The sequence below is a fragment of the Epinephelus fuscoguttatus genome, linkage group LG13 (assembly GCF_011397635.1).
Source record: "Epinephelus fuscoguttatus linkage group LG13, E.fuscoguttatus.final_Chr_v1".
Classification (NCBI taxonomy): domain Eukaryota; kingdom Metazoa; phylum Chordata; class Actinopteri; order Perciformes; family Serranidae; genus Epinephelus; species Epinephelus fuscoguttatus.
Window position 1 is genome coordinate 12,344,575 of NC_064764.1, and position 27,836 is coordinate 12,372,410.

The window sequence follows — 27,836 nt, forward strand, 5'->3', positions numbered from 1 at the left end:
GCACCTGAAGCCACAGGCTGTGACTAAATGCTTATTAATCGGAGGGATATGACCTGGCAGTGTGATGGCACTCCGCCAGAAAAACTAAAAGAAAAAAGAAAAAAACTTTGTGCTGCAATCAGTGTACCTTATCTTCTTTTTCTAATTGATAATTAGTCTTGCATTAATTTGGGGCCAACATCTATCTCTTATCACAAAGGTACAATTTATCAGCAGCTTAAATGATGGACTAAATTGGGTTGGCAATGTTAATGATTCACCTTGCAGGGAATGGGGGACATGAGGGAAATAATTTCTCCTGACTCATATTTAATTAACCTTAGCAGATGGGCTGGGCATGCATTGTGGCTTAAAGAAGACACGTTTAAAACATTTTAAGTAAGACATCTTTGGCACAATCATGATTTAAAAGGAATATTTTAATGCAAAATTGATGTTATATACATAAATATAAAATGTAGGAAAACAATAATAGAAATCACTGTTATTGTAACAACATTATAAAATGAGATTTGTTTTTGGATTTTGTGTTTGGATACAAGCAGTTTAGTAAAAAATATTATACTTCTAAGACAGAGAGGTTGTTTAGTTGGCTCCTTCATACACTGGTCTCTGTGGTGGGAGAGCCAGGAGCACCAGAATTCTTCATTCATATAGAAGACTCTGGTTAGTACCTTCAGCCTGTGCAACTCGTACTGTACTGCCAAAAAGCAAAGAGCCATAATTACAGAATGTTTGATATGTTAACCATGTTATGCAAAGTGCCAAAATGTCATTTTCTTTTCCAAGCAAGCTGAAAATTGCTTGTACAGTTAATTATTCTTATGTAAATTGCATGTACAAAACCAATAAAAAACCAACGTGAATTAAATGTGGGGAAAGAAGTGATTGAAACCTATTAGTGGCATGGTAACAGTGGCAAAACACTCTGTGGCTCTGGTATACCCAACTAACAACACCAACTATCATTAAAAAGAAATACATAAAAAATAAATGCTTTTGAAGAGTAACATATATGTGTATTGTGAACCAGTATCAGAGGAGTAACAATAATTCACCTTCATGTAAAATGTTCACATCTCAGCATACTGCAGCTCAGCTAAGTTTCACCAGACACTGGCGCAGCATTCAGATACACACAGTTAAGAAGACATCTTCCATCTTTGCATTCTGCCTTAAAGTGGTACAACACATTTTTTGGATTAATGACACCAAAACTGTCCATGTGACCCAAGTAGATCATTTTGTCTGATGCTCGATTACTGTAACACTTAAGCAACTATGATTACCCAAAGTAAAAGAACTGACTTTATGGTAATGAACAGAACTCTTTTAGTGTTGGTATACTGGCTACAGTATCACACATTTTAATCCAGCAAGGTAGATTAATTAGTTGTAATATCTCATCACCTATCATCCTGAAGGTATGTATAAACACATATATGCAGTATCTATTAATAGATTTTTATGGTTGACTGCGAGTTGACTAATTTGTCTGGCATTGTGACATGAAACAGAGGCTTCTTGGTTAAAATAAAAAATGACCAATGAGCGCCATGGGGGGACTAACGATTTGCCAGTCAGCACCACGGGCGGGACTACGGTACATTTATGCTTAACGTCAAATACGGAGATGGCAACGGACGGAGCCTTCTGTCCTTACTCTGCATTCATTTTGTCCATATTTGTGCACGCTGTCTGATATGGACAAAACTGAGCTGTGCCACTGGAGATCGTAGAGGCAGTGTAGCGTAGTTCAAGTGAAATACGGCTGTAGACGATGAAGAAATTTAAATAACGGCAGAACAGAGCAAATCTGTAATATCATGAAAAGAATTCTCTGTTCACATGTCAGGATGTATGTAATGGCTGCACAGACTACATCGTCTACAAAGCTGCCTCTGTTAAAAGGTACAATACTATGACCTCATCCTCCGTCGCTTCATTTGTTGTGTGAAACTTCTGACTGTGCCATCTACTGGCTGTATCTATGACATCATGAAGGGCGCATGGAAGTAAGAGGGCAGTGATGTTAACAACGTATCTAGTTTTGTACATAAAGGAGTATAAATGAGCCTTAACACTGTCAAGCTGTTGATGAGCACTGTCAAGCGGTGTGCTGGAACCAGTGAGGAGTGATAACAACAATGGCGAATGCTACAGACAAGGTATACGCTGCTAATGAGGCTGTTCTTAATGGACAGGTCTTCACAATAATGCCCAACATTATAGTTTGTTTTACTTTGCTATGCTCCAGTTTTAAAACCCCAGCAGAACAGGTATGCTGGCATGGCTACGCATCAATGTGGACCTAAAATGATGTTAGATTCAGGTGGATTAGTTGGACTCTAGTGACTGGTTAGGGAAAACCCAACTACCATTTGACCTACTGCAACTTTGGTCACATCTGAGGTAATGCTACTTACACCATTCTATCTCTCACCATTTTGGAGGCAAGCCAACTGCGACTGTCATTAACGTTAACTCTAAGCAAAGAAGGGAATGACCTACAGGGGCATGTGAACTATTTTGGTGTCACTACTCTACACTCTACACAGATAGATTTGGATGTTTGATTTCCATACTGGTGCTACAAAGTGATAACAGCATGAAAAAAAGACACATTTGCAAGTAATTCACAAAGTCTCTACATTCAGTCAATACAAAGCCCACTCTTGAAGCCTCCTCCTACTGCAGAACAACGGCTGCCCAAATATTTGTGAACTTTCATTCCTTTCTCTGCTCTTCTTTGAAAACTCTCTAAACCAAACCACTGTGAATCATAAAGGCTTTGGCCTTGCGCTCGATGTGTTCTTACCATTTCTTCCACCTCCCTTCATCCATACTTTCAGTCTATTACTTCTTTCTTTAATCCCTCTTTCTTCTCTACATCCTTTTCTTACTTGCTTCTCTGCCTATCCCTCACTTCTGATCCTTTCTTCCCTCCTCTCTCTGTCTTTCTTAGTTCTTTCACCTCTAACCCTCCCACTGTCCTCTTTCCAATCAAGACTCAGATCTGTCAAATAAACAAGGAAATCACATGGTGTTGAGACAAAATCTACTTCACATTCTTCTGCATGAGCTTCAGTCAAATCACTTCATTCGTACATTCACTTCAGTGGGATTTCATCTTCAGTCATATTAACAGAAATGCAATTTATCTAATCCTAAAATGCCATTTTAAACATTTCATCGTCATTGAAATGAATACTGCTGAGCTTTGTGGAGTGAAACACAGAAATGTTGAGCTAGACTCTAACTCTTAGTTACACTTAATTGATGGTTTAGTAAGTGGCTAAATGGATATACACTGTGGTGCAGCACTGAGAAGAGCACTCTGGAGCTCAATTCATGTTTTCAACAGGACTTGTGAGCACTTCACCACACAGTGACGCCTACACCACCAGGTCACAGAGATGTGCCATGAACATCTAGTGCATCCAAAACTACAGTACATGGCATACACAGACAACCCAGAGGAAAAAGAGGCCGCTAAGTGATATAGAGTGAAAATTAGCTCTGCAACTGGTCAGTTAAACATCTGCCTTTTCTGCCAGGTTTACCCGACAGTATGTAAATCTCTAAGCCAAAAACACTTTTGTCTGCTTGACCACATAAGGCATGAATAATAGCACCTGTAGTGGTTTGGTTAAATTGTATGAAATAAATACCAATTCCAGTATTATTGGAGTTTTTGCTCATTTCTTCCATTCCCCAACTGATTTCACATTCTATCATGTTTAAGCACCATTATGACATACGTGCTCCTCCTTGATAATTGAGTTACTCCCATTAAAGGAGGAAGCAGCAATAAAAAGCTGCAACGTTGTAAAACTAAGTGTTGGAATCAACTTGCTTTGGTGTGTGTATTGCCTCCACTGGGTTGTAATCTGACAGGAGGTCTCAGCATTATTACAAAATGGTCGTCCTCTTCTTAACGGAGCCTCTTCCAGAATGTCAAAGTTCGTAGGTTGATACTGGCACTCTGATGAAAGCTTGAAAAATGGTGCCGTCAGCTTCTTGTATAAAGCAGTGGATTATATCTGAATTGAATGTCTGATGGAAAACCAAAAAGTGAGCAAAAACTCCAATCACGTTGGAATGATTCAATGAAAACAGAGTGTACCATGGATTAAGTATTAATGACTATGAAAGTGCAGACCAAAGAGTTTCCATACGTTCAGGTAGAGGTCACTTTAAATAAAGATAACTATTCAAAGACAAACATAAGTCCAGTTATATGATCTGAAAATCATATAAATGAATGTAAAATTGAGATTCAGTAATTCTCCAGTATGGTCCAAATGTTGTTATCCTGGAACAGTTTTAAAGCAGGACCAGGGTGATTCTGTTAACTAATAGCCAGGTGTGGTTTCAAGGGCTGGGTAACACATTGAAATCAATACCAGTACTGCTACTGGTATTGGTACCCAGTGGTACCTTTTATTGGTATTTTACTGCCTCTGTAACAACAACCTTTCTTGAACAAACTGCATGGGTTATGCGGTAGACTAAAACACAACTCCGCCCCTCTGCTCTTGTGCATGTGTCTGCTTGCCTAGCAACGATACTGGGCTATTACTAAAATAATATGGAAAAGAAGATGCCGAAACTATTGTGGTACATCAGTGCTGCAGTGATTTTGGCTTCCCTGGGAAGCGGCCAGGGCAGCTAACAGAGCAGCCACAGAGCTTCTCTGTCTAAGGGAGCTTCTGCTTCCTGTCTAAAGTTGAACCCACCAGCTCCACGGGGTTCTGCTGCTGGGCTCATAGCTCTGTGGCTGGCTACCAGGCTTTGAGGCACTTCGCGGCACTTCTGCCTATTGTCTAAACTCGGCGTTCTCACCCAGATGCTCTTTTGGCACTTGCTTAATTAACCTGAATCGGTACTCAGTATTATCAATGTAATACAGTCAGTACCCTTAAAAGTACCGAGTTTGGTACCCAACCCTTGTGTTTTCATACTTGGGTTATACCTAATCCTATACTAAGATACAGATTTAAACTCATCCCTATTAAAAGAAATATTTTGGATAACAATTAAGGCAATCAAGGCATTAGCAATAAACACACTGTGACTTGTAAAGACAATTCATATAGTGCTCAACTGTGCTGTAGAGCACTTCAACTACTCAACCTTTCCATAATTCGCTATTAAAACAATACTGTACGTGATACATCAGACTGGTCACAAGTACAAAATATGTACTTAGAAAGATTGGTATAGTGGCGTTCTCCCTGTTTGGCAGATTGAGATAAAAATGCACTTCATTTAATAACATAGTGGTAACTGTTGCACAAATTTTAAAAGCCAGATTGTTAATCTGGCATGAATGGATAAGACGTCTTGTAACTGTAGAGTTATGATGGGTTTTTTTTTGTTTTTTTTGTTTCAGCAACCATTACTAACAGCGCAAAGAATCGTATCTAATTTGTTGCTATTCGCAGTTTTGAAACCCAGGAACGTTTCTCATCATGTTCTACATCTCAACTCACCCGCAAGAGAAGACTCGGAGCCTTAACTTTTTTGTAAACTTCTTCAGTCTCAAGAATAAAGTTGGCTTTATCACGCAAAAATACTGTCATTACAAGGTGTCATTTATCTCTGTGTTGGGCCACATATGGCCACAAGGTTAACATGTTACTAGATGCTACTATAGAAATCATCCTATATGTTGTCTTGTTTGTGAAGCGGCAGCAGTGACACCACCATGTACAATATGAGAGTATGTAGAGCTGTATGTATGCCTTAATTTAAATGGATCCAATTACCTTTGTGGCTCTGACTGATTCTTGAAAGAGATGACTTAATCAGGGTATAGTGAAAAGTAAAAACCCTCCTAATTTATACTGCGAGAAGACTCAAAGCAATTTAAATAGCTTCAAACAACAAGAAATTATGCATCACGCCGGCCACTCTATAATTAACCTCCTTTACCTTGCTTGTCTGTGTATTACCATATACTTCAAACAGCGCAGACAGTGTTTGATAATGATGGTGATTCAGATTTCACCATTAAGAGGTTTCAACTCTATTTCATTGGAGTACCGAAAACAGAAGAGCTGCACGACATAAAGCAGTAAGCATTCTGCTCATTTTCATCTCTGGACCTGATTCGTCTACACAGCTGCGGTCATTGCATTCTTCTGTCTTGGGTTGGTTTGGTGTTGCTGTTGCTGTCTTCCTTCCTTCCCAGTATAGCCATAGTGGTCTGGACTGGGATCCACCAAGTGCCTGTAGCCAATCAAATGTTCTCAGATTCATTAAGGCCATAGTGAACTTTTGTGGTCATACTAAAAGTGTACTTAACAAAATGCTTCAATCAAAGAAAGACAGATACTTCAAACTTGATATTACATATTGCAAACTGCGTTCTATTGTAATTATAGAATTCAATTTATATGGCGAGATGCTGTTTCTCTCCTATTGATACATTTCAAAATTTTACAACATCTGAAGTGTTAAAATTTAAAAACAGAGATATTTGTAAAACAAAGAAGGACTTAAGATCTCAGAATTTACCTGGGATCATTTTCATCCACAGATCGCTCCTACCTGTAACCTCCACCCCCTGTTCCACGCGTCATAGTGTCGTACCGTAGTCCACGTGGAGGGGTAGGGGATGGGGGAACATCTTGCCGCAATGGGCCTCTCTGCTGGGAGCTAGGAGCAAAAAACAAGAAGCCCACCGTTATCACAATATGAGACAGAGCAGCTGAGAACTAGTGTGCTGTTTTACAAAAAAAGGATGTTTTAACAGCGTGAAACAATATATGTAAGTAAAAAAAAGACTTTTTACTCAGATATTACTGACCTTGGATGGGGGTAGTACCCAGGGTCGACGCCCCGAGGGTCACCTGGTCGTGCATATGGCTGGCCAGGTGGGTAGCCAGAGTAAGATGGGGCAGGCTGGGAGTTGGGGTTAGGATAGGACGGGGACTGAGGGTATCCCTGTGGCGCCTGGGGAGGTCCGGGGTAATGACTTGACCAGGGTTGCATGGGGTAGTCAGCTGGATCCAGTGGACCTCGTCTGAAAAAGAGAACGGCACCAAATGATCTATGAATGATGGCGTAACAAAACAAAAAAATTAAGATTTTTTTTCTGTTTTCTACAAAAGAAAAAAATAAATTATTTGGCATTGTAGAAAACATCAACAGTTGCATGTCAGTACAGCTCCATTTACTCCCTTAACCAAAGTTTCCCATGGCTGAACTCTTACAAAATGCCATTAGGGCTTTAATCCCTAACAGTGTGATGTCATTCAATGCATCACATCATTGCAAGTGCAAAACCGACAATAAATTCATACAGTCATTCAGAGTTCACTGTTCTGTATAACTTTTATTTGACAGACTACAGCTATATTGTATGGTCAGTGGAAAGAAAGCTTTGAGCATTTTGTTATTGTTTTCAGCGCCAGCAAGTTAAATATATGAACCCATAAAAATACTACATAATGTTATGAAAGGCAATCAGTAAAATAAACATGATTTGCCTGCAGTTCTAACCTCTTAACTGCCTGAAATCATTCATATAAAACAAATCGTCATCCAACTGCTGGCACTGAGAGCATCATGTCAGAGTTTGCTGTTTGTGTTTGGTTTGTGATGTTCTTTCATGTCTTTTAATAAGAACTTATCAGCAAATACTAATGCTGTACTTATTGGCAGTTTCTCTGTTGACTAAACGGCTTAAATATTCATGAAAACCTGCTGAAAACTATTTGTTTTGGACCAGTGAGAAAAAGAGGGAGGGGCACGCACACACACGCAGCCAACAGCCCATCCCGGCCAAAGATCACATAGCAACAGAATATAAGTGACATGTGACAGTTTTAAGTAGGCTAGGGCTCAGTTAACGTGCACGCAAACACACACACAGCTGTGGTAATCCAGTACACTCCTGTTAATAGATATCGATGTCTTGTGCCCAGTGGAAAGCAAGTACACAAACATGTGTCGTCCACATAGCTAACATTATGAGGTATTACATTTTATCTCTCTGTCTTTCTGTCTCTTTTCATCCGTCTGCATTTGTTTCTTATCCTTTCCAAATCTGCCCATCTGCCTTATTTCCCTTCTCTTTTCCCTTTTCATCTCCGTTTTTCAATCTCATTCCTTCTATTTAGGCATGTGTATTCATGCTTGCCTGTGTACATACATAAATGCGAGATTAAATATGTGCATATATTTAAGAAAATCCTGGGCTATTTTAATTCAGCTTATACTGACTTGCAGTTTGGATTAATATACTTCAAAATAATGTCTGTTGAAGGATGAACTTGGGCTAAAATGTGTTCGGAGCAGAATCATGTTACTCTCACTGAGTGTCATTATGACACTTATCAACAATATACATAGTTGAGTGGGTGGGGCTCCGCAGCCTCCAACCAATCACAGAGTTGACCTGTTGCCTGGAGATAATGTTAATGTGAACATAGCCGCAGAGACAGACAGACTGAATCAAACACAGATTTGTACATAAATACTTGTACAGAGTGCGCACACACACACACACACACACACACACACACACACACACACACACACACAGTGCTGGTGGTCTCCAAGCTGACGCCTGTGTGTGTCAATTTGGGTGGTCAGCAGTGGAAAGTGTATAACTAACTACATGCCCATCATGTTTGGGATGTCTGCTTCTGCCCTTCCTGGCTCCATATCCGCCGTGAGAGTGTGTGTAAAAAGCATGCACACACACTGCATTTCTGCTTCTCTCATCTGTCAACCTATCTGTCATCTGTCTTCTGGTTTTCAACTTATTCTGCTACACTTATTGTAAGTCACTCTGGGTATACGCGTATCAGCTCCGTGTCTCAAATGTCTGCCTTCATGATAGCCACAGCCGTTTTGTCTGCTTCTCCTCTGCTGGAAAAGCCTACCAACATGTAATTCTGCCAGCTGCCCCGTCTGTCCATGTGTCTGACTGCCTCTCTCCCTCTCCTTTTAGAGGTTTTTATGACTAGAAGTCTGCCTGCCAGCTAATCTGCATGGCTTGCAATCCCTCTCTGAGCCTGTATATACCTGTGCCCATATCAGTCAAGTCAATCTGTCACTCAGAATTTGGCCCCTGGCGCCGATAAAGTCACCAAGGCAGAGATAAGAGCAGTGGAGAGGTGACAGGGAGGTGAAGGAGGAGGGAAAGAGAGAGATAAGACAGAAAGTAAGGAGAGGTATAGGGGGAGCCATGAGGGAGAGATGCAGGTGAAAATTATAAGAAAAGCGATCTAAGAGGTGAGAAAATACAATAAAGGAGCAGCAGGGAAAAAGACATCATGACTGAAATGTACAGGTAACTGACCATTTGCTAAGTCCTGCCTCTCAAATGCAGACTGGCCAATCATAGCGTTGTATCAGCCAGCTCTGTCAGTGGTCCGACAACTACACGGCTGTCGACTCCCATGCGATTGTCTGAGATTTTTTTTCATTTTCAGGCTTGTTTTTAGCCTACTGAGTGTACACACACTGCTTTTGCTTTTTACTGATTACAATGTTAAATAAAGACCTGCCCCACTCTACAGGAACCAGTGAAAGGAAGCAGGGAAACTTTGTTGATATTCAACTTACTGTGTATCTTCACAGTGTGTGCAGACAAACAGTGTTTGGCTTCCCCCAGAGCTCCTTGCCTGTCTGCTGGCGGAGGTCTGGCGGTGGAGGTCCAGGTGCAGGTGACGGCACAGGGAAAAGCCAAACACTGTTCATCAGCACACACTGCGGTGACACACAGCTGGTTGAATATCGGCAAAGTTTCCCTTTATATTCATTGCCTTCTGTCTTGATGGTAAGTGATGTGGTAATTCACTTCTACACTGTGACCTGTAGCCTATAGTTCAGCTTTAGCTTCTATCTTTATCTTTTTAACCTGATTTTGCTGCTGAGGGACTTTGACATCCTGGATATATCCTTCACACAAATATTATAGACCCCTCTGTCTGCTTCTCTCTAAAATTGCTTTTTCGTTTCTCCCAAAATTGGATAATATTTCTTCTGGGAGTGCAGTTAGTTACAGTGTGGGCTTCATGCCGGCTCTAACAGCTTGACAGACCATCACAAAGGGGCGGGGCTTCACAAAGGGTCAATTAAAAGCCATCAACAGCTTTTGCGAACAAATGCTCTACTTATCTATTACCTGTTTACAATGCATCATGATTCAGGCAGTCAATCACTTACTAGGATACTAAATGTCACTTTTTTAACAATTTGTGACAAATCTGAAAATAGAAATGAGATGAAGCAGAGAAGGCCAGTGGGCCATGAGATAGATGAAAAGACAAGTTTAAGATTGGAAAGAGAATAAATGTGGAAAGTGAGAATTAAGAATAGAAACAGCAAAATGGAAAAAGGAGCAGGGAAAGAGCAAAGAGTAAGGATGAATGAAACTAGATGAAGAAAAGAGGCAAGAAGGAGCGAGAGGCCAGTATTCTATCCATAATTATAAAGACAATTTGGCAGATCAGATACCTAAAAAGACATGGAAAATTTGATTCTGCCTCATTAGCAAGTTTTTATTTCACCTCTGTGATCTCTCTGGGGTTTAACTGGTATGGCTCTGACCAATTTGTACTTAGTGGTTGCTTGTGTCCGTCTTAGATATCCTGCCTGTTGGCAGTGTAACAGCAATCTACTGGAAATCAAGCTGTATGGAAAATGTTGTTCATTTATTGGATGTCTGGGAGGGTTGGGGTTTAACAGGTGCTGGATAAACTGGAAGTATACAAAGTGGGAAAAGAGCAAAAACAGGATCCACACACGGTTCAAAGGCTAAAAAATGTGCTTTTTGTAGTTTTATTTAATTTTGGCGGGGCAAAACAAGCAATTTAGAAACGTAACTATGTTTCAGGACATGTTCATTATCACTAACATTTTTCAGACAACTGGATTAATTGATTAATCCAGAAAATACTTGACAGATTCATTGATACTGAAAATAATCATTAGTTGCAGCCTAAGAAACATCTGAAAGCTTCCATACTGGGAATGGGGTGGAAATCCAGTGGGGATCTTTAGGGAATCCACTGTAAATCCGGTGGCAAGTTTGGAATTCTCCCTCCAGGAACCCAGTCAGCACTGCACAGCAGCTGGGGATTACGGGGCAATGAGGATGGAACCCATTACTGGCACACACACACACACACACACACACACACACACACACATACACACAAGCGTGCGCGCACGCATACACACACACACACACACACACACACACACTGCAAACCTTAGCTTAAATGCAGTGCTAGCTCCTAATCACCCCCTCCCAAACCCCACGTACTCTGGAGGAGGCAAATTGGCACACAGCTGGAGAGGAGTTAAGACCAAATGAGGAGGCTGGTGGTCTGTATGTGTATGTGTGTGTGAGAGAGAGACAGAGAGAAAGATAGAAACAGATGTAATGAATGAGAACAGCTTCCTGGCACATGCAACAACTAGTTTAACATAATTGAGTGAGTAATCAAAGCAAAACGAAAGAATTGAAAACGTTCCAAGCAGAACGGAAAAGCCATCGAGGGCTCAGTTTAAACTGAAATTCAACTATGTGATGTTGTAACCTGTTTGGGGATGACTTCTTTAACGTTGTTAGGTAGGATGCAGAGCAGTCAATATACATAGGTTAGATATTTGAGAGGATAATTGGAAAGAATTCTCCACAGGTCTGACAGTAATTGAGAGTAATGGGAGCTTTTCTAATTCCCGGGTATTTAAAAGATTTCTGATGGATTTCAGAGAAAACAAGGACTTGTTATATGTCCTCTGCACCTGCCCCTCTCTCTCATAAACACACGCACACTTTCACTTACTCTTTCTAAGAGGGCTGGATACAGCTGTTATACCAGTGGAAACACACACACACATACTCGCACACACACACAGCCATCGATCACCCCAGCCTGTCTCAGAGAGACACAAATACCTTTAAGAAAGAGAGACAAGACGTCGCAACACATTAAAAAACTCCTGAGAGACAATGACAGCCGCATCGCAGATGGATCGTCTCAATAAAGCACAAACACAAACAACGCCGCCTCAAAATGAGAAGAGAGGAAAAGTTTGAGAAGAGAGAGGGGAGGGTTATGGAAGGTGAGAACGGGAGGAGGGAGTGGGAAAGTGTGTGTGTGTGTGTGTGTGTGTGGGGAGGGGGGGGGAGTTAAGAGTGATATTCAAAGTGAGTGAAAGAGGAGTGGGGGAAAGAGGAGGAGATAAAGTACTGCAGCTTTAATTCAGTTATATCTTTATGAGTCTTTATAGAGGCGAGTCCTCACCTTGTGTTGATATGCATTTAAAACTGATTTTAGGTTTGAGGTTTGGAAAGCACTTCATATATTCAAATTGCATTCAACGGCGTCAGATCCTTTGTCAATGAGAGTCACGATATTTTGACAGTCTGGTAATAAAACAGATTAATAGCTCAAATTGTTCCACAACTGCTGTCGTAATGTCATTTGGTGAGCTGCAGTGAAAACGGAGCTGCTGTGATGTAATGTCCCCGGAGTTAAACTGAGTTTAACTTAGTTCCATCTTCCTAATGCGATACTTCATTATGAAGCTTTAATCACAGAAGCATCACAGTCCAAACAATGAGGCAATAAAAGCTTAAGTGAGAAATAATGAAGGGTGGAGAAATATTTTATCATTCATCCAAGGAAGGGTAGGAGAAGAGGGGGAGGGCTGTAGTGGAATTAAAATGAAACCTGCAATGTCTTGGGGTTTTTGCAAATTATATTTAACATTGGTTTCTTAATAAACGTTATCGAGTTTAGTAGATCGATATACTGTCAATTATATCATCAACTTATCTATGAAATTGACTCAGAAAATGTTAAAACAAGGTTGATCATGGGAAAACAAAATAGACTTAAACCATGTCTGATGGAGCTGCCAATAGTCAAGGTGTCTTAATTTTAAACAAATCTGTGTATGCAATGGGGCCCTTGAGCTGCCTAATAATAATATCACATGTTAACAAGAACAGTTAAGCAAATATCTAGTTTTCACCTATGTGGTATCATCATAAACTCAATAAAGTAAATATTAAAATATTAATGGGTTTCAAGAAACCAGATGTTGCTTATGAATATGCACACTTATACTGCACAGTGTCATCTGATCCTTGGGGAGGATCTTGAAAGGTAATTATGACGTTTTTGTCGTACATTGTCCGTTACTATGTTTGCTACAATGTGTCCACAAACAGAAGTGCCACCATGAGGACATAACACCCTGTGCATCATGTACAGTAGTGGCATCGGACTTGCAGTTAATGTAAATTTCAAAGCACCAAGCAGAGAGTGAAAGCTTTCAGCATTATGGGCAGTTATCTTTATTTGAGTTAGACCACACAGCTGCTGTGTGAACACACTGCACAGGTACAGTATGTGGCATCTGGAACTGTATTAACTGCGAGTGGTGAAAAACAAACTCTTAACAGAACAGAGCTGAGTCATTAGGAGTGACGCCTGAAGCAGTGGAGAGAGTTTTATTAGGAGAAGCCCAATAAGACACTAAGCTGTTTTCCTACTCATGGTTAAGTGGTTACATACTGTGTGTCCGAGTGTGTGCATGTCAGAGATGGTATTCTGTTGGTTCAGCTGTCAATGAGGTTTGTGTTGGCGCTTGTGTGTGTGTTAGAGAGCCCTAAACCTCCCTAGACTCCTGACCCCGTGAAGTCACATGATACTCCATCAGTTCCCACCAAACACTTAGAAGATGGGGTCAAAGGCTAAGGAAGGGTATTATCAGCCAGGATTAGGGGGCATACCAAATACATAGACATAACATTCAAACTCTAAATACCATTTGGTAAAGTTAACAACCATTTGGTAAAGGACTGGGCAACTGATAACCCCTGAACTGCAGTCGAAGCAAAGCTAAATTCATGTTTTATTTTCATGGATATTGCTGACCTTTGCTGATTTTCAGGGTCTTACAATGGGCCTGTAATAGAGGGCAGTGCGACATATTCAAATACCCTTAAAACTTGACTTGTCTTATCTTTGTTTTTAAGATAGCAACTGTCTGTTCACTAAACCATGCCTGCTCACTCACTGATGCAAGCTTTTCATCCTCTCATGGAACACATGGAGTTTTACGGTTATCACTATTATCATTCAAAATTCACACTAGTTTTTGGAACCATGGACCTGTGATTGTATCCAGGAGTAAGCAGAAGCAGCTGTAGCTAGCTAGCATAGGCTAATCTTAATGCTAAAACACTGGCTGAAAACTCTTTCCAGCTAACCTTTTAATGTTTCCAGGCGATCTGTTTTACAACAAAAAGCATGAAAAGGGTTTCAAATATGCTCATGATGACTGTGCATACAATACCATAGCATCTTTACCAGCTGATCGCCCATAGAGGACATGGAAATTAAAGAACAGCACTGACTGTGTGTCACCGGGTAGAGCTAATTAGCCCTAGTATTATAGCAGGGTTAAAGCCTTATATAGGTAAAATTGTAATCACAGTGTTACTTGCTCTATCATAACTTAAATTGGATGCTTTCTACAGAAAAAGATACCAACAGATTTATGCTTTACTGATCATATTTTTAAAAGTTTAATTTATGTTTACAAGAGAAAAGAATTTCAGGCTGAGGACAAAGTGATAAATTTGCAAATGTAACACTATCTAACACAATTTTGAGTGGAGTTGCTGGAGTGTAAACTTCCTCACACCGAATGAAGGAGCAGGACAGATCTGCTATTGTTAAAGTAAACTTTGAACTCTGCAGAAGCACCCTCGCTCCCACGCAGTTGATTTTCCAGTCATCAATGGGTATTTTTGTAACTTGTAACCGAACATAATAACACAACAAGTCAGCTGATGGTACTTTCCTTGCCTTTGGAAATAAGGTTTCTGTTAACGTCTGCAACTTGTACAACAGTCAACTGCAGAGTATGTGGTACAATGTGGACAAACCATTGGTATCAGAGAAGAGCACTCTACAGTAAGGTGGGGAAACCTTACTCTGTTGAAATATATCACTCCTTACGAAAAGCCCTATCAATGTTTCTATTCAGATTATGTGTTATTGTTGGTAAGACAGGTTGAATGGAGGGTTAAGAGTGCAAAAAATACAGATCAGACAGTATTTCACTAGGGATTATTTTACTAACTTCAAGTGAGACGAACATGCAATCCTTTCTTTTTGTTTGTTTTGTTTTTTTGACCTGCAAACCAATTTTGTGTTTTGTACTACGTGTCACAGATGTAATTGCTGAGGACTGAGGACCAACCGGGAGTTTCCAGGCAAAGAGCAGGCCACTAAAGAATAAAATCTTCATCTGTATTCACTGAAATGACAAAAGACCAATGGACATAGAGAAGGCAGATGAATAAGCAAAAGAAGGTAGCGTAGACAAAAGACTAAGAGATGTGACTGATGAGGGCTGAGATAGTCAGGAGAGGAGGTAGGAAAAAGACATTCACTACATAGTGCACAACATTTTTTTATCTGCCATTTCATTGTAGGGTCTTAATTCTAAATGTGTGAAAATTGATGCAGTATATAGTACCCTCAAAAATCCAACAATGGAACAAAAAAAAGCAGTGTCCATGGCATGAACTGCCAACAATCCCACAATGCAAGCCATTAAACTCAGGAGAAGTAAAACAAGGTTCTGACAGACAAGTAAAAAAGAAGACAATGGGGGAAAATTGAGGAGGAGGGTGAGAAGAAGACAATAATGTGGAGGGAAATAAAAAAAGGGAAAGACTGAGAGTTTTACATTCGGAAGCTGAAGAAAGAGAAATGACAAATGGGACTACATGTAAGAGAGACTGAGCCTCCAAGTTGAATGTCTTGTGAAGCTGAGAAAGAAAACATGAAAGCAGGAGGAGGAAGAAAGGAGCAGGGGAGAATAGAGAGGAAAAGAGGGAAAAAGGCAGAGAGACAAGTGCTGCCCTCCAGAGAACGGGCATGCTGTAGGTCAGCATCTGCTGAGAATAATGGGCCCTACTTTAGAAGGACACGCGCACACAAACACACATGCACACACACATCCGGATGCTTGCTCATACAGTTCACGTTTGAATGAAACTAAACACCTTTTGGGGGCTCCTATCTGTCTTTGTCAATAAATTTCTGTCAAATATGATTAATCCACCTGGATATCATGAATTACAAACTGACCAGTCCAGGAAGCTAACACGATTACAATCCCCTGTGTATGTAAGTGTGTGTGTATACACATTTGCAAATATGCCATGTGTGTATCAGAGTATAAATGTGTGTGACTGCAAATGTGTGAGGGTGCATAATACAGAGTACTTATAATAAAGAACACAGCTGAAGTATTAAGAGAGGAAAAAAAGGCAGAGCCAGGAGGGAGTGAGATGAAAATGACCACAGGAGGATAAAAAGAGGAAAGTGGAGAGCCAATGAAAGAATACGGTAATATGGTGAATACTTAAAGTGAAAAGTACGAGGAAAAAAAGCCACAGTGAGAAAAGGGGAAAACAGGAGAGAGAATCAAATTAGAGCACAAAAAAGTTTAAAAAAAAATGTCTGAGAGAATAAAAAGAGAAACAGTACTGAAAGAAAAAGAAAATTAGATGGGAGAAGGACAGAGGAGAAACCCATTAGAGGAAAGTGAGAGGAACTGAGGGATGAGGGCCTTCCAGATGGTAGGAGACTGTTGCCTCGGAAACACAGAGAGGGCAGAACAATGGGGATTTGGAGTGGTGTTTCGCATCCCATCATAATACGGCCATGCCATTTGGAAACTGAGCGATGAATCGACAGCCAAAAACTCGTGGGGGTAGACAATTTACTGCAGGAAGCTCCTCAAAAATAAATCCTGATCAACATGTCAAACAAGAAATGAGCCGATGGATCAACAAACTAAGAAAGACGCTCTAGACTACCATGTCACAGGGCTGCATGTCCTTCAAAACCTTTGTCCGTGTCATTGCTCTTTTCTCACTGCATTGATTATCTCTCTTGCCTGTTACACATCAACTCCCCCCACCATGACATGTGCACACACAGAAGTTATAGTTATCCTATGATGTGATAAACTATATTATCTCTTAATCAGATTAGAAACGGCAGGAGTCACAGTACAAATAGAAACCCTTGTATAGTGTCAGCAGCTGAAGAAGATAATAACCAAATAGAAGAAAATGTCTCTCTAATATGCAGTTATATAACTTTAATACAAGAATTCCTATTTCCATATTTCAATCCTTTATTAAAACACTAAAACTAACTAACTAACTAACTAACTGTCCAAAAAGACTGAAGAAAACCTGCAAGTAAAGACATATAAATTTGTATAAATTGCAGTTACATCAATGTTATAGGTTGTATATGCAACTCTAAGAAATTCCCAGGCCCCCAGGAAAGCCGCTCAGCCTTGCAGCAAATTTTTCTTAGTGGTCACTCGCAGTATGGCAGCGAAAAAACCCCCGGCCCAGAAAGCATTTCCCGATAGACCATCAGTGTAAAAGACTTTTTACACTGATGGTTTGATATTTGTAAAACTTTCCTTGAGCCCAGAAAATCATTTTCAAAATCTGTGACGTCATCACAATGTCAAGTCTATGAGCGGAACAGAAACTCTGGGGCACTAAATTTATGATACGGGGCCCCGAATTTGATGAAGTTACTGTTTACTAGACCACAAATAAGAAAAGAATCAATCAGTGTTCTCTGTAGTCCTTCCGTCTCACTCCCCACTGCTCGGAGATTGCTTTGTCGGGAGGAGAACGGACGGCAGCTACGAAGACGGACCTTCAGTCAGCAGCTGTAGCAACTCAAATTCAGCCAGCACAAACCTGAGGGGTAAGTAGCGGTACGTCGCTGAGCTGCTGCTGCAAAATGTATATAACAGGAACACAGCTTGTGTGGACTCTGTTGTGGTGGGTGCCAGTCGTTTGTTGACATTGACAATAAAAATAATTGATACATGTAAAAAGATAAACAGGCAGCACAACCTTTAAATTAAAAAAAGGACATATTTGCAGGTATTTTGACTCCTCTGAAATGCACAAACTACATATTGTGTTCACCAGCTTTAATATCAGAGGAAATGACCTTGTCGCAGGGAGAACCTCTAGAAAATAGTAACTCTAAATGAAGCCATGAGTCATGTTAAATGGTGCAAACCAAGTCACTAGCAAAAACAACTTTTAGACATTAAGTGCAACAGCCATAGAGACAGATTGATCACAATGGTAATGAATTGGCTGCACCTTGTAAGTTCATGAATGGGCCATGTCCTTCTATACTAGCTGAAATTCTTCATGACAGTCCTTTATGGCAGTATCACACATAACCACTTATACGCAGTGTAGTGGGTGACTTCCTGAAACATCATGAAATCCATTACTGATAATACCATATCCCATTGAAATAGCCTCCATTATTTCACATCTTGAGCCAGTAACTTGGTTTTCCCCCTCAGCAAGATGTAATCGTTTCAAGCTGGGGACATTTTGCTCTGTGCAAGACCACAGGATACAAATTGCTGACAAAATTACGATCCCTCAATAGCCACTAATTTGGTGCATGAAGAGGAGTTTGAAATAGTGCTTGTAACAGGGAGATGGGGGATTGTAAAGTCATGGTTTCACATAAAAGGACTATTGAGGAAGGACATGAACACACACGCAGACATATGCACAAACATGATCTCAGTATCTGTGTGGTACCTTAAGAAAAGCTACAGTTGGCACTATACCTTTGAACATGCAACTATGTAACCCATTATTGCTCTACAATGACTTTAGTAGTGAATATAGGACACTGGAGCTGAAGGTAAGTATGTACATCCATTCACCAATTTGACCACCACAGCTTCACTGCTTTATTTTAATGTCAAACCCATGCCTGCTGCAGTAACATGAGCAGCTTCCTGTTTCAACGGATTCATAAATCATCATAACAACTTACTGTGCATTCCATTTGGCATCAAACAATTTGGTATGAGCTCAGTTTTTGCACACACTCATCATGTTGGCTTTCATAATGTATGTAATTGGGAGACAGAACTTTGCATGCATGCAGAAACACATTTATTATCATTTAACTGTCCAACAGAACTTCGAGAATTCCTGGAAGAAAGAAGCTTGTAGCAGCGCAGAAACAGCAGATGGTCATTAGACTGTTGCCAGATGTTAACATTTCACAGCTGCAACTGTTGAAATGTATGAAGCGCGGTCCATCTTCTTGTTCTATAGACAGACATAAATAATAATGTAACATTCCTTGATGTGTTTCCCACATTTCTGGTGATGAGTTAACTGCCTAAAAGTATTGGCAAACCATTGCCAGCCCTTAAAGAAAGGCAAGTAAGATGTGATACAAGTTTTCAAAGTACAAAGTCAGTAATCAGCCAAAAGACAAGCTTCACATGGGTGCCATTCTGAAGCTAAGCAAAATGTGTATGTGTGTAGATTTCACAACTTGTAGCAAACCTCCATCACTCCACATGAGCACAGCATCACTTTAAGGTGAAGTGTGTAAGATTTAGGGGGATGTAGTGGTGTCTAGCAGATTGAAACCAGCTAAAACTTCTCCTAGCTAGAATTCCTTAAGCATTCAGTGTCCAGGAGATTTTTATCTAGAGGTCTCTGACTCTCTAAAACAAATTGACCAGGTAATTAAAACAGCTAAAAACAATGAATGAAGCAGTTTCATGTTACAATTCACTGCATCTCTGACTATTCAACCTCTTTTCTTTCATAAGTTAATGTGCATTCACTTTTTTAAATCCAGATGTTCAGGAGGTGTGTACTGCGAGCAGAATTATCCACAGAGGTCTCTTCCTTTCCAAAACAAACAGGTGATTTAAACTAGTAAAAACACAGAATAACACAGTTTCACATTACAAATCCATGTATTTCTGATGCAGTTTGGCATGTAGCTGCAGGTGGCTAGTCCAAAAAATGCTAATGCGTGGTCACCTTTTTTCTCCAATAACTTAAGATCCACACGTTCAGGAAGATTTCACAAGAAGCCTAATTATCTTCAAAGGTCAACTCCTTTTCGAAGCAGCCAGACCACATGATATAAACTGCTGTAAACACCGAATAAAGCAGTTTCATGTTACAAATCAGTGTAACTCCAGTGCTGCTCATTGCAGTTGGGCCTCTTACTACAGTGGCCAACATGAAAACACGAAAATACCAAAGACCCCATGTGAAGCCACTGTTGTTTTTGTCCGATCTGGACTTCTGTAGAAACATGGCGATGTCCAAAAACAGACTCGCTCCCTATGTCGATAAAAAGAGCTCATTCTAAAGAAGGAGAACACAACAATTCTTACTTCCAGGTCATTATACACCAAAGAAAACATACTTATATTATATTCTATTTCTGCTAATATATCCCCCTATCCTAAACGCTGGTCCTTTAACATCAGGTTAACTCTAGCATGCCCCAAAAACCTGTTAAACATTCACCAGCTGGGACCTGAAAGAAAAACTTCCTCCCTCACCCCGGGGTCCAGACATATGAAAGCATATCATACTCTTGTCAAGCAGGGACCCTATGGTTCTGCAACACATTATGGGTTGTAACCCAACTTTTTAGAGTCTATGATCAAGATCAAAGCTGTGACCAGAACTCTTTAAAGCAGCGACGGGTGAACACATCAGAAACACTAGAAGCTAGGAACAAGATAGGGTCAAGAGAGAAAAAGAGAGGAGGAAGAAGGGGGGGAGGCAGTCTATAAGAGGCAGGGTCTTTCTTGGGACCCCCTTCATGGCTAACAAACAAGCAGAGACTCGATGAGTCCAGAGACACACAAAAAAACAACTGGACAATGGGGTGGATTGTGCAGCAGTTGTAAAGTGGTCTGGGAAACTCTCAGGCCTGGTTGGGAGGTCTTCTCAAGAGAGATAGAGAGACAGAAAGAGAAGTGAGAGACATTCCCATTTCATTCCCCCCCTCAGCAAAGTGAAACAATATTCAACAATGTCCTTTTCACCCCAAGTTCAGAGAGAATGAGAAGCAGAGGAGGAGGGGGTGAAAGAGAGAAAGATGCAAAGAGGGAATGGCAGAGTGGAGAGAAATAAATGAATAAATGCAACAAAGAGAGACACACGGAGACAAGAGTGCACGACACTGAACACAACATCTGCTTTCTAATTACTAACCATCCAATTATCATTGTAATGAGGAAGTGACAGCCTTCCCAGAAACCTGAACAACAATTCTGATTGGTTCGTTTTAATCCAATAAGAGTAATAACAAGGACAAATGGGTAAGGGTGTTTAGCTAATCCAATTGGGTCATGGCTGTTTTGAACAACTGATCGCTGTTATCAACAGAGATCCTTGGAGAGCGGAATTGTGTTGTTAATTAAAGTTGACTTAGTCCAGTCCTATGTGCTTTAAAACTCACATACAATGGATTAGCTCATGAATTGATGGATATGAGTGGGTTATAACACATCCATGTAAATCATCACCTTCTGTCATTATGGTGGTTACTGTCCTATTTTTCATTAGGGTTAATGTTCCTGTCACACCTTAATATATTCTCATACAATGCTTCCATTGATACCTGACAAAAAGTTATGCGTACAGTTGCCAAGATATCTTATGAATCAGCACCCCTACTAGTTAGGGTTAGGAAAGCGTCATGGTTTGGCACTGTCACATTTTGTTTTATGTAGGGCTGGGCAATATGGCTTAAAAACAATATTGCAATATTTTTGGGCTATATTGCAAAACATTACATAGATCTAGAATGGGAAATCTCCTATGAGCTACTGATGACTACTAATTGCAAAATCATTAAATGAACTAGAGTTCATTAAGTGTTGTTATAAGTAAATGAATCAAAGTGGATCCACTGGTGCTTTTATTTTGAAGCACCCATCTCATCTTGGGCCAGAAGTGTTGATGTTATTGCTGCGAACTTTAAGTTTCTGGTCAACAGATGTAAGCAGAAAGTTTAACTGTTGCCACAGCATATTAATGTATTTGTAAGTCCCATGGGTGCTCCATGGTTGCAAAATGCGACTAAAAAGTCATGGTCTGGAGCCCTACACTTGCACAAACACATGCTTCACCTGCACACACTATCGTTCAACACATTAAGTTAAGCTGTTACCGCGGTGCCATTAAACATGTTAATTTATTCACTGTAAGCTGAAAGCAAGCCAGCAGCTCTCCAGTCCATATATTAATAATATATGCAGTCACAGTGGTGCTCCATGGTCACAAAATGTGACTATATAGCAGCAATCTGGAGCCCTGAAGATACAAAGACAATCGTTTCGCATTTTAACACTGTTAAAGATGAGCCTAGTGTGAAATCTGTCAAATTATTTTTTTGTTTATTTTATTTGTTTATGTGTTTGTTTATTTGGCTACAATTTTGTAGGTGTGTTATGTGTGTATGTAAGAGATGGAGAGAATGTGTAAATGGGGCAGTAATGGTGCACACATGGTGGGGGGAGCAACCTGCTAATGTTGATCATACACACACTCTGATAGCCATCTACTGACCTCAGAACGACACAACCTTGCTCTCTCTCTCTCTCTCTCTCATACACACACAGACACACAGACACACACAGACACAGACACACACACACACACACACACACACACAGACCACACACACCACACAGTAGGCATGTGAGCAGACAAATCACTGAAGTTGTTTCATACAGATTCAAGCATTAATACATGCCCAAACATTAATACAAAGTTGTTAAGTGGTCAAACCATTAAACATCAACTTTCCAGGTTTGATTCCAGCCAGGAATGTTTGCAGAATGGCACACACCTCTCTCTCTTTGTCTCATTTAGTCTCTAGACACTCTTAACTATCTAATAAAATGAAAACATGCAGCTTTAATTCATGCTTGCTCATGAAGCCCACAAATGTACTTTCTAGTCTTAATCCTCAACAAATGTCCTCCAGTGTTTAAAAAACTGGTTCTCCCATGGGTAGAGGTATAGGGACACAACTCTCAACAGCAGGCCTTTGTTTCAGTATAATAACACCACAGAGAGAAAGCGAGATGGAAGGGGAGAAGTATAGGAAAAATGGTGAAATACAGAGAGATGGCAAGATGTGGAGGATGGGGGGCTGAAGAGGATGGAGAGGTAATATGAAGAAGATGGCACTGAGAGGAGACCTTGGGTGATATGAAGTGTTGTGTCCTCCCCTTTTTCCTTTCCTATGCTGTCACTTTTCATTTTACATGAAAAACCTACATTTTACAGCTCTTAAGAAAACTACTTCGGAAGACTAAGAGTGTCAACAATGCTATTTTCTGAATTATGAGCACAGTGGTACTGGATGTACAAGCAATGCAAGTACTGGATGTTTGAGGGAGTTACAAGTTGCTGGTGGGTTAAAATAACTTGCAGAAAAATGCTACAATACTTAACATGCATTAATATTTTGCACTAAATAACATAAAACTTTGATTATTTTCCATACATGATAATTTTGTCTCACCATGCACCACATTTTATGTCATAAAATTGTTGCAATGTTTAAATACATGTTTAAATAATCTAGCCAAAATTTACTGAACTGGCTGTGTGTCTTTTTTTCCCTGAAATATTTAATTATCCAAACACTAAATAGTTTTATAGAGTAGCAAAAATCCACAAGATACCATCGACAGACTCCTCTCTATTCAATGCACTGACATTTGCTGACAGTTTGCTAGGTAGTGTTTGTGCTTTAGGCAGGGAAACATCATCCACTGCTGGGTCATGTTTTAATTTTAGAGCCATCAAAATCCTGTCTCACACAGATAGTGCGCACACACTTGCACACACGCTCACACAACGTACCCAGTGCTCCAGTTAACTGACTTCAAGTCAAACATACAGTACCTGACTAAGCAACCCTACAGCTATTTATGGACTCACTTGGAATAATATAAACGTACACTCACAAATACACACATACACGACCAGGGTCCCACCCACACATGCATACAGGTATACAGGCATGCAGACACTAGATACACACAGCCTGCTAGCTATTTCTGGGCCCGTGGCAAAATAATATGTTTTGATAAGGTCAACAGCCTGGTTTCCAAACATGATCTCTTTCTCTGACTCTCCAGATGCTGAAATATCTCTCCAGTTAATTGACAGCGAGAGAAACGTGTAGACTGAGATGCAGAGGCGGTGAGAAAGGTAAATAAAGACAGAAGGAGAAAGAGATGAGACCCTTTCAGACATAAAATCTCTCAGAGGACAAACATTTCTGGGTTAATCTATGTATTTAGTAACAGCTTTTTGGCTTTCAGATGGCTGTGTTTATTGTGGAAAACTTATATTGACTCTCTTCAATTATGAGAGGCTGTTATGGATAGAAGTGCAATGTTCACATAATATTTGGCACCAGCCACATGAGAATATGCAATACAAGGCATTACGAACTTGCATCTGTAAGACTGTTTACTGTTATCTCAGCCAAGAGTGGAAAACAGTAAGAGGTCAGGCCAATGTGCAGCCGTTTTTACAAAAATGGTTCAGCGTGTGTATCACAGAAAAGTCCCAAATCGCCTGCTTAAAATCTACAGCATTTAAAGCATCAAGTCCTAGTCCTGATTTGCATGCTACATGCAAAGAAATCCCATGTGAGCAAGCTATGTTATGTGCAATGTGACTGCTTTAAATCACACCTCGGCACACCGTGTCGAAAATGTTTCAGAACTGTTACCAGGTTGTAATAAGGCAGATTATCAGAGTGACTTTTATGGAAAAATGACTCGGGTCCTTTTCAAACACGGGGCCTACATGTAAAATTGGCACAGCATTTTGGGATTACAGTGCATGTCTGAAAGTGGAAACAGAGACAGGGTGTACTGTATGTGAGCGTGTGTGTGTGTCCAATTTCCCAAGGCTTTTCAGATACCACAGCCAGACCTCAAAACTATCATCACTGTTCTCGCTCCCATCTGCCAAAGTCATCACCCACACAGACACTCTCCCTCTCTCTACCCCCCCCCCCTCTCTCACACACACACACACACACACACACACGCATGCGCACACGCACGCACACGCACACACACACACACACACACACACACACACACACACACACACACACGAACGAAAGAGGTGTGAAATAGTCATCCCTCACCATTTTAACAGGGGTGGGAACCTGGCTATAAAGTTTCTAACGTTCTAAACTTCTGTCATTTCACTCGTTGACTCTCTCTCTCTCTCTCTCTCTCTCTCTCTCTCTCACACACACACACACACACACACACACACACACACACACACAAACAAACATTTGTTGTTGGCTTGTTAGTCCGCTGAGGTGTTGGTGCTTGGAAGCAAAATAAAATGAGGTGAGAAAAAGCTAGTAACAACTTCTCAGAGTTTCTACTGTTAAAGTTCACACTTCTATTTTCACTTGAATACTTTTTATTTTTAGATACAGTAAGAGTTTACATTACAGTCCTACCAGGCATGTTCAGGGGATTTACTTAAGTACATGAGCGCAGTACTATTCATCTTTGGAAATTATGTGAAAAAAAAAACACACTATAAGAGGAGAAGGAATTAGGAAAGGAAAGTAGAAAAAATAAGGAGATTTAAAGATAGTGAAAGAGTGAAGAAAGAGAAGATAATTAAAGTTGAGGCCTTTTAAGCAGTGAAGGTGGAAAGGTTGCAAATGAAAAATGAGACGCTGAAACATGTCTTCCACTGTATTACACATTGAGAATAACTTTTAAATTGGTCAGTGAGCAGCTTTTGTTCCATGCAAATTTCAAACAAACTTTTAAATAACTACAGCTGTTATGAAACTTAATATTTATATGATTACATCAGAAAACACAACATGAAAAAAAAAATCCTTCAAGAATTGATTAGTATACTCAGGAAGCTGTTATTGTTCTTGTGCTGGCTAATGTTAGTGATATTTCATGCTGTCCAGGAAGGGGAACAATAAAATACACTGGGTAACAGGCTAATGTAGGCTACACAGAGATAGTCCTGTGGTTAAGTTCCCTGCTTGACTGTCAAGTCTGACCAGAGCTGTCTCTCCTGTGTCCTATTCTCTCCTGCCTAGCGGGGTATTAGGTCTGACTGAAAACACAGTGGTGAACTCCACTGGAGTATACTGGAAAACAAGAAATACATGTACTAACTATAGCTTATTAATAGAACATAAATATGTTGTGCAAAGCCTTCAGTTGTGGTGTTACACTGACAGCATAAAATCCAGCACACTTAAAATGTAGCAGTTCTTTACCCAACATTGAGTGAACAATCCGTATCTCTTAAATCTATCAAATGGCATGACCCTTCAGGAAATATATATGAATATGAATTTCAACAGCTATCTTCAACTTTAAAGTCCTTTAATAGAAGTCCTGTGACGGATGCAAACACATGCATTTACAACATGCAGTCCAGTGAGGACCAAATTACACTGTCTTGGTGATATCAGCTCATGTTGCTGATTTGAAAAGGAGAAAACAAGCTGTGTGACATGAGCTAAACCTATGGTCGGGTGCCTTATCCTGTAGTCATGGATGCAACATGTCTGGTAGACTGTAGCTCTTGAAATCGTTTCATTTTTTCTATATCTGTTGCAAACGTTTAAAGACTTTATTGAAATTTCCTGCCTCTCTAGTTCAATGCAACATAAAGACACCAAACTATGATAACTGAGGGTTGAAAGTGGAGCATAAAGAAAATCAAGAGAATCCACTCGTTACGAAAACTACCAATTGTGCATAAGTCAGGCAAAGTTTAGGTGGGGGAGTAGATCTAGGAGTCTGGTATCAGGTGTCAACCCCTGTCTGAGTGTGTGCTCCCTAGGGAGGGAATAAGGTGAGTTCCTGGCTTTGACTGAGGCCTCCAGAGACGCCCAGAAAGACATAGAGACTACACAAATTTAATTAGAGGCTTCAAAGAGAAGAGAAAGAAAAGAAGAGAGGAAGAAGGATACCTGCAGTAAAACATCTAATTTTTTTGGCAAACCTCATAAAAGGGAAGAAGACGCAGCCATACCTTGGTAAGGAGGCATACTGACGTTCCACTTCTTCATAACGTGGCGCCATACGATGATCTGTCCCTCTGCCTGGAATCTGGTGAAGAGAGACAGTTTCTTAGTTTGAATACCAAAATTTAATGTATTAAAAACAGCCTGAATTATATATCCCCCTGCCTAATGTGCTAATAAACTGCAAAACTGTGAGCCTAAGCATGTGCAGTGCATGCCCATAATCCCTTTTGGTTGCATGTGTGTTTGTGAGTGAGTTTCTGTGTGTGTTTGTGATACAAGGGTTATTTAGGATTGACAAAGGCTAGTTATTAGGGATTTAGAGTTTCAGTCTTCTGAGGGTATATTTTGGGGGGTGGACGAGGCCTCCATCCTAGATTAGGTTACTTCAAAACAGGATGGAGTTGTCTCGCACACACACACACACACACATACACACACACACGCCCACACACACAAAGTCACACATATACAGAGTTCCGTCTCATCTCCATCTTGAGAAAAAAAAAGATTAAGTCAAGCTGCTGACAGTTCAATCTCTCCTACTTCCTCTTTTGCTCATCATTTCACTGGTTCTCTCTCACTCTCACATCTTGTTCTCTCTTCCTCCACTTATTCCCATTCCTCTCTTTTTCCCTCTTGCGCACACACACACACACGCACACACACACGCACACACACACACGCACGCTCTCTCAGAGATTATCCCGGTCTATTCAGTGGGGAGATTCCAGCTGCCGCGGCGCTCCTTAAAGAAGCCGACTAAACCCCAAACGTCAACAAGCCACATTACACACACACTAACACACACATGCATGCATACACACAAGCCATTTGATCTTAAAGACACACTAAATATTGTGAATGAGT

General features: G+C 40.4%; 1 protein-coding gene across 5 annotated transcripts in view; it reads right to left on the bottom strand.

Annotated features, from left to right (window-relative positions):
- Positions 1 to 414: 414 nt before the first annotated feature.
- Positions 415 to 27,836, bottom strand: part of LOC125899761 (partitioning defective 3 homolog B-like) — a 265,237-nt gene continuing 237,815 nt past the window's right edge. For 3 of the 5 annotated variants that reach the window (XM_049594278.1, XM_049594276.1, XM_049594275.1), the window contains 4 exons: positions 26,975 to 27,051; positions 6,815 to 7,030; positions 6,556 to 6,663; positions 415 to 6,234 (listed from right to left, as the gene is read on the bottom strand). In XM_049594278.1, coding sequence (XP_049450235.1) covers positions 6,120 to 6,234; positions 6,556 to 6,663; positions 6,815 to 7,030; positions 26,975 to 27,051 — 516 coding nt within the window. In that variant the 3' untranslated portion in view covers positions 415 to 6,119. Of the gene's footprint in view, positions 6,235 to 6,522; positions 6,664 to 6,814; positions 7,031 to 26,974; positions 27,052 to 27,836 lie in introns of all 5 variants that reach the window. The other 2 variants (XM_049594277.1, XM_049594279.1) reach the window with 2 other exon arrangements.